This window comes from Clarias gariepinus, chromosome 23, assembly GCF_024256425.1.
Source record: "Clarias gariepinus isolate MV-2021 ecotype Netherlands chromosome 23, CGAR_prim_01v2, whole genome shotgun sequence".
NCBI classification, from domain to species: domain Eukaryota; kingdom Metazoa; phylum Chordata; class Actinopteri; order Siluriformes; family Clariidae; genus Clarias; species Clarias gariepinus.
This window is the reverse complement of record NC_071122.1, coordinates 6,778,150-6,790,504: the sequence shown is the minus strand read 5'-3', so window position 1 is coordinate 6,790,504 and position 12,355 is coordinate 6,778,150. Positions and strand designations below refer to the sequence as shown.

Below are 12,355 nucleotides of genomic sequence, written 5' to 3'. Positions count from 1 at the left end.
GATTTTTATCATAACCTTCTTTTGTAAATCAAATGACTCCCACATGGGGTCATAAATCCTTTTTTTGGAAAAGGCATTATTAAAGTACAGCCGCCTGTTCATTACGATGCTCCTCACAGGTTTATTGTCGGTTGGCAGTCAGGCTGGTGTGACTGAAGGCATGGCCTCGGAGGCTCTGTGAGTTTGCTGAAGTTATCTATAAAGGGGAAAAACAGAAATGTAAATTATTACAACAGCATTAAGCCTGATTTATGCTTCTACGTCAAGTCTACACAGGGGTACGCCGATGCCCTATGGCATTGTGAGCATTTATACTTGTATACTGAGGTGTCTGTGTAACTTTTTTCATACCAAACCTCTAGTTGGCAGTGGGGGTTGGAGCTAATAAATGACAAACAACAGTTAGTTTTACTGAATGCCTGAAACACAGAAAAAGAGGGAAGGAGTCGGAGAAGATCGGGAGTAGTACGCTTAACTTAGCTCAGATATGGAAGCATAGAAGAAGCCAGATATGCGTTGCTACCAGAAGGACCAATCACAGTTGTTGCACATGGCCATGTGAGATCTATGGCCTTGGATGACGCAGAAGCATAAATTAGGCTTTATAGCAACATAGTGTAATTTACACAGCCAAAAAAAAGACCAGACCCCAATGTAAAACCTCACCTCTACTAGGACATAGTCTCCCGCTTTAACAGGGGCAGTGTTAATGTCTGTGGTGTGCAAATCCTTTCTGGGAAAAATAACTCTGACATTACCGTCGCTCCGACCACAAAGATCCTCAGATGATCGTTTACTCTCCTGCAACATAAAGAAAACACACAGCAATGTTACGAGTGTTGAACAACACTGGGGTTGCAAACAACCTCTGAAAGTGTTAAATCAATACTGGGGATTTTTATATTTACAGCAAACACACTACATCTTGGAGATTTATGAACGGAAAGCTTATAAGCTCAAAATATAATTAGAGAGATCAGGCTTACTGCAACGTAATGAACTTACATTCACTTTTACACTGTATTTTGATAAAAATTAGCATCTTCCAATTCCTCAGCATATGAACATGATATTAGCATAGCTACTTTCACTGATAAATAAGTGCAGTTAAACCTTGGATTGCAAGCATAATTCATTTGGGAAGCGTGCTTGTATATCAAATCAAATTTCCCCATAAGAAATAATCGAATGAACTAGGGCTGGACGATATGGCAAAAATTTATATCACGATATATTTCTTAATTTTGGTTGACACAATATAATTCTGATATCGATATGGACATTATTAAAAAGCCTAAGGAAAAAACTGCCGAGGACCCACACAATGGATGTCTGCAAACTGAATTTGCAAAGTCCATAATACCTCCAGGCTCATCCTATTAAAATTATATAATTTTGTTTTTATAAAAACAGTACAAAAAATAAGGTTCACTTTTTATTTGTATTTAGCCTTTACAAACAAGAAATGTGAAATTAACTATCAATAAATAAAACTCTCAGACTCAGCTTTCTAACAATAATATATTCCCATTTAAACTAGAACAGACTGATTATTCATATAAATTGAAACAACAAACAAACTGCTTCAGCCAGGATAAAGAAACAAAAATAATAAAATAAATAAAGAGTGAGCAACAACAAAAACACATTGATTTGGCCGGACAGTGTTAATGACAACCTATGACAGGCTCTAGAGGTTTCTAGAAAGAGGCAAATACTTTTCCATGGCACTGCACATGTAGTCAGATTGTTCCACTGGGGTGAAACTGTACCAGGTGGAGTTATAGCACTTTCAAAATCATACTAACTTTACATTGATATAAATAACTTTAAATAATAAACTTATTGTTTTTTCCTTTGTTTTTTTGTTTTACAAATATGACCCAATATATGTTCAGTGATACTTTCTTATTTACGTTTTTGTTTGTTATATTTTTATACTAGTATGTGATTTTAAAAATAAATCTCCACTTTAATGAGCCAGTGTATTATGATACACTAATACACTTTACGTGGTGAGCTGCTGGATCCAGCCTCGCTGTCCCTGACAAATGTTAAAGGTGTCAGAGCGGAACTGTAACTTTCCTTTACACCAAAGGCAGAATCTGTTCATTTGAAGCATTTCACAGCATTTACCTCTAAAGATTTTTTTTCTTTTCATGTAACTTTCAGCTCCACCTTTTCTTCTTCCTCCTTTTCATTCATTAAAATTATTATTAATTTGCTCAAAGAAATTCGCTGCATCGAGAAAGGATCAATATCCCTACCTCCGTAAATTAAGAGTAAAGGTGTCTAATTAATATTGAGGGAGAGCGATACATTCGTAACATAAACACACTGTTAGTTTTTCTGCTATATTTTTTTGTTGCTCGCGGCAGCGTAACAGCCCGTTAATTCATGCTCGTGTTTTGATGAGATGGACATACTAGTCGGTGTCCGTTCTTTTATTTGCTGGTTATAGTACAACCTCTTGGGTGGGTCCTGCACTTAAATCCAACTAAAAACTACTGAAAAGAAAACAAAACTCAGGCTCTATATCCCAGCTTACATCTCGCATTCGCGTTTATTCACACACCGGACCTCATTACCCACAATGCATCTCCCGCACTGGACTACACTCCCGTAAACAGCTGTCATAAATCAATCTCTCTCTCCCGCAACAACACGCTCTTTGTCGGCGGCGCCTGTGCGATCGACGCACTCATCCATATGAGTGTGTACCGGGAAAACTCCCGGTACCCCAGATGGCGCTTCCGCCACTATATATATATATATATATATATATATATATATACATATATATTCAAATGTATATCAAAATATCGGAAATGTGTTTAAAAATCATATCACCGTTATTGAAACTAAACTGAAATCTATATCGCGATATATATTGATATCGAATTATTGTCCAGCCCTAGAATAAACACAAACCCAAAAATATTCACGTAAGAATAATTAATACAAAATGTAAAGTAAAAATCAAACAAATTAACCTGCACTTTACCTTTGAAAAGAATCCTGACAGAGCAGTGTTTCCATTAGTGTGTGTGTTTGTGTTTATCTGTCACACAAGTAAGACGAGAGGAGAAGAGCAGAGGGCTATTGTCTCGGACGACTTTCAAACGCGCGCACATGTACACACACTAACGGAAACACAGCTCTGTAGGCAAACTTTTTTTAACAAGGAACCTCTCTAATGATGATCCACAGGGATCCATTCTTGGGCCTCTTTTGTTCTCCATTTATATGATTCCTCTGGGTTCAATTCTTCGGAAATATAATATTAATTATCATTTTTACGCTGATGACCTCCAGTTATATTTTCCACTCAAATCAGGAAATGACTCTTCATTTGATCATCTTTTGTCATGTCTTAGTGAAGTCAAGACCTGGATGGCCAAAAACTCTTTGCAATTTAATGAAAATAAAACCGAGGTGCTGCTATTGGGCCCTACTGTTATTAATAACTCTATCAAAACACAGCTAGGTTCTCTAAGTAACAACCTACATGACTACGTAAAGAATCTTGGAGTCCATCTTGATCCTTTTCTTCATTTTGACAAGCATATAAATGCAGTTGTAAAGAGTATTTTTTTTTTCATCACAGATCATTGGCTAAGGTGAAACACTTTTTATCCAGTAAAGACCTTGAAATTGTAATTCATGCGTTCATTTCTGGATTACTGTAACTCTCTGTATGTTGGCCTACCTCAATCTACACTCTCTCGGTTACAAATGGTTTAAAATGCGGCAGCCAGATTCTTAACAGGTACTAAGAAAAGGGATCACATCACCCCAATTCTTGCTTCATTGCACTGGCTTCCTGTAAAATTCAGAGTTGATTTTAAGATTCTTCTTTTTGCATATAAGGCATTGCATAATTCTGCTCCAGCCTATATCTGCAATCTTATCACACCCTATGTAGCTTCTAGGTCTTTAAGATATAATGATCAGCTACTATTATCCGTCCCCCGTTCACGTTGTAAAACGAAGGGTGATCAGGCCTTTTCAGTAGTACCACTACATATCAGAGCTTCTACATCATTGGACGTTTTTAAATCAAGCTTAAAGACACATTTTTACTCATTAGCGTTTGGGTGATGTTGTGCATGTATTTTGCATAATAAATTTGTGTTTTGTGAATTTTCTTTTTAATTCCTTTTATATTTGTTTTATTTTTTTGCTGTTTATTTCTATTGTAAAGCACTTTGGATCAACTACGGTTGTGTTAAACCTGTGCTCTAAAAATAAATTTGACTTGACTTGACTAATGATACCCACGCCTGTGTGCACACTGACGGAATCACTGCTTTCTGACAGAGAGAGAGTCTGGATATTTAACAAGGAACCTCTAATGACACACCATTGGCTCATTTGTGATCACATGACGCTTGGTAAATAAAGACTCTGTGTACTACTCGTATAGCAAGCAATCGCTCATTCATTAAGTTAAATTTTTGCTCATCTTGCCAAACACATTTGCAGACCATGTTACTCGCAATCCAAGGTTCCACTGTAAAAATACATATAAAACTATCATTGGTATCGCTGTATAAGCTGGCAAGATAGTTGCTAGGTCATAAGCTTTTGGTTTTTGAACAGAAAGCAAGCTATCTCAGAGGAGCCAAAAACAAATCTTTAAAATTTTCTTCCGTTCAGTACTCACTCCCTCCACTAGGACGAGCTGCGTGCTCCCGATGAGACCCGAGTTCAGTTTAGTGGCTTCCTCACGGAACACAGATATGAGCTCCTCCAGGCGCCTCTGCTTCACCTCAGCAGGGACGTCGTCTTGGAGGCGGTGGTATGCATGCGTTTTCTATAGAAAAACAAATTAAATCAGGTTTTAGTGCTTACTAAGAATAAAACTCGGTTGCAAGAGGGATGAGACTGCTGACCTTCCTCATGCTGTAGGCGAACAGGAAGCCTACATTGTAGCCAACCTCCCTGATCAGAGACAGCGTCTGCTGGTGGTCCTCCTCCGTCTCGCCACAGAAGCCGGTGATGAAGTCGCTGCTCAGACTGACACCTGAGTGTAGAAACAAGGTGTCTCTATAGCACTTAAATCATAGAGGATTACTAGATTACATTCGGACTGGTTAACAATGAAAGGAGGAAGACCTGGGATTATCCTTCGAATGTTCTCCACTAGCTCGAGGTACGCCTCCCGGGTGTAGCTGTAAAAATACAGAGCGGAAAGTCTTAATGTAAAGGCATCACATTCCTGGTTATGTTAATACTGAGAATTATTTTTGGAGTCTTACCCACGTCTCATGGATTGTAAAACCTGACTGCTGCCACTCTGAGCTGGGAGATGGATCTGCTTACAGATGTTATTCCTCTCCTGGATCAAATCCAACACCTACATAAAACACATACACAGACACATGCTTAAAATATACTCAAGTCTTTTAGTCAAACAGTAAGTTTTTTATCATAATTAGTTTAATTAAGTAATCAGTTTTAATTTAATAAAAGTTTGTTTATTTGCTTTATTTGCAGTCTCTGTAGATTTATTCATATAACAACATTTCCAAATTCATGGTTGCTTTATTACTTCATCAAACATCATACATAATACATGTTATTGTTGTTAACACAAAAGAGAATCAACAGAGAATGCTGTACAGGCACTGCAAAACTGCAAGTTAAAAAAATTGTTACACAAAAAAAGAGTAAGACTAAATAGAAATCAAACTGGTTTGTACCATGTAAAAAAGTAAATCTGAGACATAATTGGACATAAAACTAAATATTGTGGCAATGGGACAATGTATTAAGTAAGTAAAAACATTTTTGTTTTTTGAGTGAAGGAAGGCATAATCTCTTTCAGAAGAATAAGACGCAACTGTATTAAATTTCAGCCTACTTCAAAACATTACTTCTCTTATACCTCAGTGAAATACAATTCTAGTTACATCTAGTTCATGTTATCACATGTGTTATAGAAGTTATAAACTCTCAAACCCCTCAGCAACCTCCCTTATTTCTCTCACTTGATGTCAAAGCTGTGTGCAGCTTATATTCGACACTCAAGGCTGTGCCGTTGTACTGAATATCAGCAGTGCGCTATGTAGAGTGGCGAATCCCTTGTTTAAAACACCACAGGGGTGCCCTTGATTAGAGGTTAATGACTGTGATACAAATAGTCTCACATATAACGTCTCAGTACTGTTATATTCTATATCAGCACTCATGGAATGCCACTTGTCCAATTAAACTGCTTGGTCAGATACTCTATTGTCCCTTAAAGTATAACAATAAATGTATAATAATTTAAATGTCTGAATATTTATACACAGTAAGCTATCACGTTGATTGGCTCTGTTAGGTGACGCGTATAAACATGCCCATCTTCAGGGCAAAAGCACTAGATCATTGGTATATTAATTATTCTCATTTATCAGAAAAACATCAGCTTCCACTCGGTTCGTTTACACATAAGGGGTGGTCATAAAAAAAAAATTCTATCATAAGAAAAAACAATCTGTGCGATGCCGCTAAACGTCAAAACTAAAATGGTAAATCAGGTTAAAAAAAATTTCAAACTTGGAGTACTTCTGAGAATACTTGGAGAAATTCTGCCTCATTCGTCCTACCCAAACCCCCACCCCTGACCTCAGACCCAGTGACTTTCTCCTCTTCCATCACTAGAAGAAACAACTTTATGGCAGGTGTTTGACGATGGCAGGTGTTTGACAAGGGGATTACCGAGGTATAACTTTTTCTCAAGAGGCAAAAAAGAATGTTTTTTACATCCATTACAAGTACATCTATTATTTGAAAAAGTGTGTCGCCTTAGGTCAAAGATATGTTGAGAAGGACTAATCTCACGACCAACATTCGTTTTTATTACCTTATTTTTTCTTAGCAATGAAAACTATTTTATGACCGCCCATAAAAAAAAAAAAAATATATATATATATATATATATATATATATAATTATTTATTAACATACACTATACATATATGTATAAAAACAGGAATTACAGTCCAATAAGGTCCTAGAGTATCAATAACTGTGGTACCTCATCTGGAAAATCCTTGGGATGTGGAGAGGTGAAGCGTATCCTCATGTCAGGATCGATCACGGAGACTCTGTCCAGAAGGTCAGCGAAGCGTAGACCTCCCTGCTTCTCACGGTACACCGTGCTGAAACCCCGACTGAGACCTGAAACAACCCCTGAGGTGCTGATCTGCATCTCTGATACGTCCCTGTAGCTGTTCACGTTCTGCCCTAGCAGAGTCACCTCCTTTACACCCTTTATAGAGGAATTATACATACAAATGTTAGGTAAAAGTTTTATAAAATAAAACACAACAAATAGTGCACAGGATGAGAAGCCACCTGGTCAGAGAGTCTGCGCACTTCTTCCAGTATGGAGGACACGGGTCTGCTCCGCTCTCTTCCACGAGTAAAGGGGACGATACAGTAGCTGCACATGTTGTCACAGCCACGCATTACGGACCTGAGGGACAAGCAAAAAGAGGAGATGTTATGACTTTTAACAATATGGGAGAAAAAATATACAGCCAGTGCTTTCAAAGGATCGTGACTCTTTTAGGTTTAGCTGAAGACTTTCTAAGTCATCAAACCCCATCATCTGACTAACATTACTAATCTGGTCTCTCACTGTGTTAATGTTTTTCACCTCACACCTGTTAGTAACATCTAGAAATTAGTTTTAAATGCTCCTATGACAAATAGAGCCACATTTAATAGAAGAAAGATCTTTCTTTCTTAAAAGAAACTGAAGCACAGGAACGTTCTCTTCTCACACAAAAGCACTGTGTCCTGCATGATGGACTGGCATGACATCAGCGTAGGTCTCCTCCAGAGAAAGCAGGACGTTGCTGGCTCTCTGTCCTCCGTGAGCGAGAGACAGGAGACGTGGTAGGTCTCTATAAGCGTCTGGTCCTGCTATGACGTCCACCAGCTGCTCTCTTTCTAACAGCTCGGTTTTTAGTCGCTCTGCCATGCAGCCTGGATAAGTGGAACACACCCACACAGTTAAAAAGAAGTTCAAACCCATCATCCACAAACAGAAAAACACACAAGACTTACCCAACACTCCGATTTTCAAAGGGACATCGGTCTTAGGCCGCTTCTTTCTGAGGACTCCAAGCTGTTTGAGTCTGTTCCAGATGGTCTGCTCTGCTTTGTCCCTGCGTAAAACAGAACTAAATTTAAAGCTCCTGAGTCATCACGCATCCATGATGAACAGTTCTGAACTGCAAAACAGGACATTTTAGATATTTTAGGAGGCAATATACAGTAAGATATTTTACTTTTTTCAATCTTTGAATTTTCTTATTTGTTTTGTTATTTCTAGAAATAAATGCTATCTACCAAAAGCATAAAACAAACTTGAAAATGTCTACAACGGAGACTTTTTTTATTATGAAATGTATGAGCCTAAATATGTTATTATGAGTAAATAAGTACTATTTCGTTCTTCTCAGACTAGAACCACCAAGTGGTTCCCCATAGCAATTGAAAAGTGACAATAACCCTAACCCATCTTGAGTATGCAAATAAAACAGGGTTATTATTTTTTTGGCAGATTCCGTAAAAATCTTACATCTTTTTTTTGCGAGTTAGCTCTGTGTCCGGCATGAAGGTTGTTGTGAAGAAAATTATACTGAGGTCTCAGGTCACGTGATCTCAGTGTCACGGAATTGAGGTTGAGCCTAATTACTATATTAAAGTACAGGCTGCACAAAACATTTTTATAGATACATGTGTCTTATTTATTGTGTGCTTATATAGTAAATCAATCTTTGAAGTTACATCACTGTGTTACATTGACTGTGTAAAGCTATACATTCTGATCCTGATAATGTAAGATACTAAAACGAAATGGTGCACTTGTGATATGTTGTGGATTAAGACTGACTAAGTACTAATATACAGTACCAGTCAAATGTTTGGACACAAGTTTGGATTTATTTTCTACATTCCAGAACAATACTATAAAATAACACACATATTAAATTAGATAATTAAGCAACAGCAACAGTCAGTTGTCAAGAATTATTGTCAAGTGCATTTGTAAAAACCCATCAAGCTCTATGATGAAACTGACTCTCATGAAGACCTCCCCATGAAACCAAGACTGAAACGTACCTCTGCTGCAGACGAGCAGTTCACCTGCAATGGTACAATGAGGCACCAGCCTCGGATATCACTAATTAACAGCACAGATTAAAGTAGATATAAAGGCTTTACATAGCTTAAGTAGCAGATACATCATAGACAATATCAACTTTTCAAAGATCACTGCTTATTTTGGATGCTCCCCTGGTTAATTTACAATGTAGAAAGAAATAAAAATCAGGAAAGACCATAACATTAGAAGGTGTGTCCAAACTTTTGACTGGTACTGCCAACAAAACAGAAGTACTGCATTAGCACTGAACATGATGTTACTTTTAATTCATGGCTACATTTTTATATATCCCAAAGTGGAAAAAAATAAAGAAACTAGTAAAATTAGATTTAAAAATTTTTAAATAAAAAATATACTGTATTATCGGCTTTTTGTCATATTTTAGAACAATTATTGCAATCATATAAATGTATAAATATAAAAATGTATAACACATTTGAATTCTTTTTTCTGTAGCTGAAATCTTACCTTACAGAGCAGGTAACAAGCAGCACAACATCGGCCTAAGAGAATTTAAATAAAAAACAAATGAAAAATGATTTAAACCGAAGCACACTTTACACTTATGAGAAAGAGTTAAAAGGACTGAGAGTACCTCTGAGAGCTCGGCTGTCCTCTGATAACCTCCTTTCTGGAGAATCGACCATGCAATTTCTGTGTCATTCACGTTCATTTGACAGCCATATGTTTCAAAATACACTGTAAGGAAAGTGAAAAAGACAGACGGTGTTTAGAAGTGCTACTGATTTTTTGAAGCACATTTAAGGTTGCAGTAGGTAACTTTTAAGCTTGCTGGGATTTGGATTACCTCTGGTATGCATATGACATTGCAAGCCACTTTGCTCTATCACACTTTTACTCATCTCTTCTACAAAATCATAAACTTGTGTATTAGATACTACACCTACACATTTTTCAAAACAAATAAAACCAGAAATAACTGAACCCCTATTATAAATACAGTGAAACCTCGAATTGCAAATAACCCGATTTGTGAGCGTTCACATGCGCTTACATATAGTCAGTGCACACAGGGTAATGTGAGTTACTAGTGCAATGAAAATCTAAGAATAAGCACTACAAGATATATAAGGAGTATATAAATAATGCATATACAAAAAACAAAAAAAACGAATAAGAGAAATTAGGTTAATTGCAGTTTAACACATGATGCACAATTTTATATGTGGAAAAGTGACAACAGTGCAAACAGTATTAAGTATGCAAAAACCAAAGTAATTGTGCAATAAGAAGCATGAAAGTGACAATGAAATTTAGTCTGTGTGTAATGGCAAAGTATGCAATAATTAGAGTAACTGAGCGGCCCCTGAAGCTAACAGATGAAATATCTAGTCGAAATGGGGAAAAACTATTCAGTTATCAATCATGATTCTTTTGTGTGTATTGCAAAATACATGAATCCACAAAAATCAAAATGACTCCAAAATAGATTTTTTTTTTCTAAACTATTTTTAAATTTCTAATAAATATGCAGAGGTCGATCAACCAATGACCAGAACTAACTAGTTTTCAGTTTGATTGCCCGTGACCGTTGAGTGGTGCAATAAAAACGCATTTTCACGGCAATATCAAATGCATGTTAAAAGTTTCTGATCTGCGCACTGCATGTTAAAAGCCTGCCTGATGTTCACTGTCAAGTTTTAACACTTTAAGTTAAACGCAATTTTCGACTATTTTGCGCTCGGTGTATTTGAAGACTTGTGTTGTAGTTTGTCTTTTGGATACTCTCGTTGAAGAGCATCTACAGCGGACTAACAAACATTGGGTAAGTTTGGTACTCCCTGTGACTGTGCGTGCAGTCTTGTACTGCTATCAGTAGGCATGTTACAAAACTAGCCTTAAAACCTTTTGATACCCACTCGAAAGATTTTTTTTTTTTTCTGAAATAATCATGTTTTCTTTGTTTTGCACTCACTTAATAATGATGACATAAACATATATAATAAAGTTTTTATAATAATGATAAACAGGGTATGTCAAAGACTTTTGCACAAAGTCTGCAGGTCTCAAACAGCATACAACTGTTTTAAACTGCACTTTACTTACAAAAAAGCTAAAAGAAATAAGCAAGAAAGACACTTCAGTTTCTCAGGCTAAAGAAACATTAATCTTTTTTTATTATAAAACAATCAGGCATTATTTATTTGACAGCAAATCAGAAGAGAAAAGAACACTGGGGCATCTACTTTGTTGTAAATCATTAAAACAGATTTTAAAAAACAATTTGACAAAAGTGTACAGAGTTACATACTGCAGCTTTAAAGTTTAAACAGAGCCGCTCTGACCCGCACTAGCGTTTTAAACAGTACACAGTTTTCTACAGTATCGCACGCGTGCGCATTTGCGCTCTAAACAAGTACACGGGTTTTTACGGTAACGAACGTACGCGCACTATTCTTTCACACCACTTAGTAGGCGAGTGCGGAGCACTGTCAGGGCCGTGGACACGTGTGTTAGCGAGTGAGGTCTCTCACCTTTACGTGGATACTCATCAGCGGAGTGTACTGGGAGATACGGCTCTTCATGTTCATAAACCTCAGGAACTTTACTCTTGTGTGAAGCAGAATGTTTAATAAAGTGTGTTAAACCCGGACCGGAACTCAGTTTGCTTTTAAACTCGGTTGCGGTAACTGTTGGAGTCGCATGCGCTGAGCAGTAGCCTTGGTTGCAGTCGCGCACTCGTCGATATAAACCTTTACGAACGCTAAATATAAGGAGTCTCAAACTCCATGCAGAGTTCATTTCTGAATTAAATATAGTAATACAATTATACAGTATTTTTTATTTTTAATAAACCCGTTTCTGAACCGGAACTTGTACTGACCTAGCTAAAAGGTTAAACACTTAGCAAAGATGCTAACAAAATTCTAGCGTGTTCCTAAGCTTTAATAAATGGACCCGTCACAAAAGTCCAGTTAAACTAGTTACATTTCCAACTGAGCTATCACAGAGCAACTTATTGTGTGAATGAAATGTGAAATGTAAAATATATATATTAAAAATGGAAACCTATAACCCCGCTATATGAATGGTACAGCCATGCCTAAGCAGGTCTGTTTTCCAAAATAAAAGTTAATACTAGGCTTCATAATCTAAAACGTCTTCACTTATATATTTCGTATTTGCGTTTATAACTTTTACAAAAAAAATAATACACATTGCACA

General features: G+C 36.9%; 1 protein-coding gene across 1 annotated transcript; it reads right to left on the bottom strand.

The window, feature by feature from the left end:
* Window positions 1-3: 3 nt before the first annotated feature.
* Window positions 4-12,012, bottom strand: cdk5rap1 (CDK5 regulatory subunit associated protein 1). Its single transcript, XM_053483648.1, has 13 exons — window positions 11,665-12,012; window positions 9,765-9,868; window positions 9,638-9,672; window positions 8,065-8,165; window positions 7,779-7,983; window positions 7,348-7,468; window positions 7,028-7,261; window positions 5,262-5,359; window positions 5,119-5,174; window positions 4,896-5,026; window positions 4,667-4,816; window positions 667-801; window positions 4-196 (listed from the first exon to the last, which is right to left on the bottom strand). Exons 1-13 carry the CDS (start codon window positions 11,930-11,932, stop codon window positions 122-124), a joined length of 1,713 nt encoding a protein of 570 aa, XP_053339623.1. The 5' UTR covers window positions 11,933-12,012; the 3' UTR covers window positions 4-121.
* Window positions 12,013-12,355: the final 343 nt, after the last annotated feature.

Bases quoted from the DNA above. Each gene is read 5' to 3' on its own strand.
- cdk5rap1 (XM_053483648.1), bottom strand. From the start codon at position 11,932: ATGAACTCTGCATGGAGTTTGAGACTCCTTATATTTAGCGTTCGTAAA. The intron at 8,166-9,637 runs GTAAGATTTCAG...TGTTTTACGCAG, and splicing joins CTTGTTACCTGCTCTGTAAG to GGACAAAGCAGAGCAGACCA. The intron at 7,984-8,064 runs GTAAGTCTTGTG...CCACTTATCCAG, and splicing joins TTTGAAAATCGGAGTGTTGG to GCTGCATGGCAGAGCGACTA.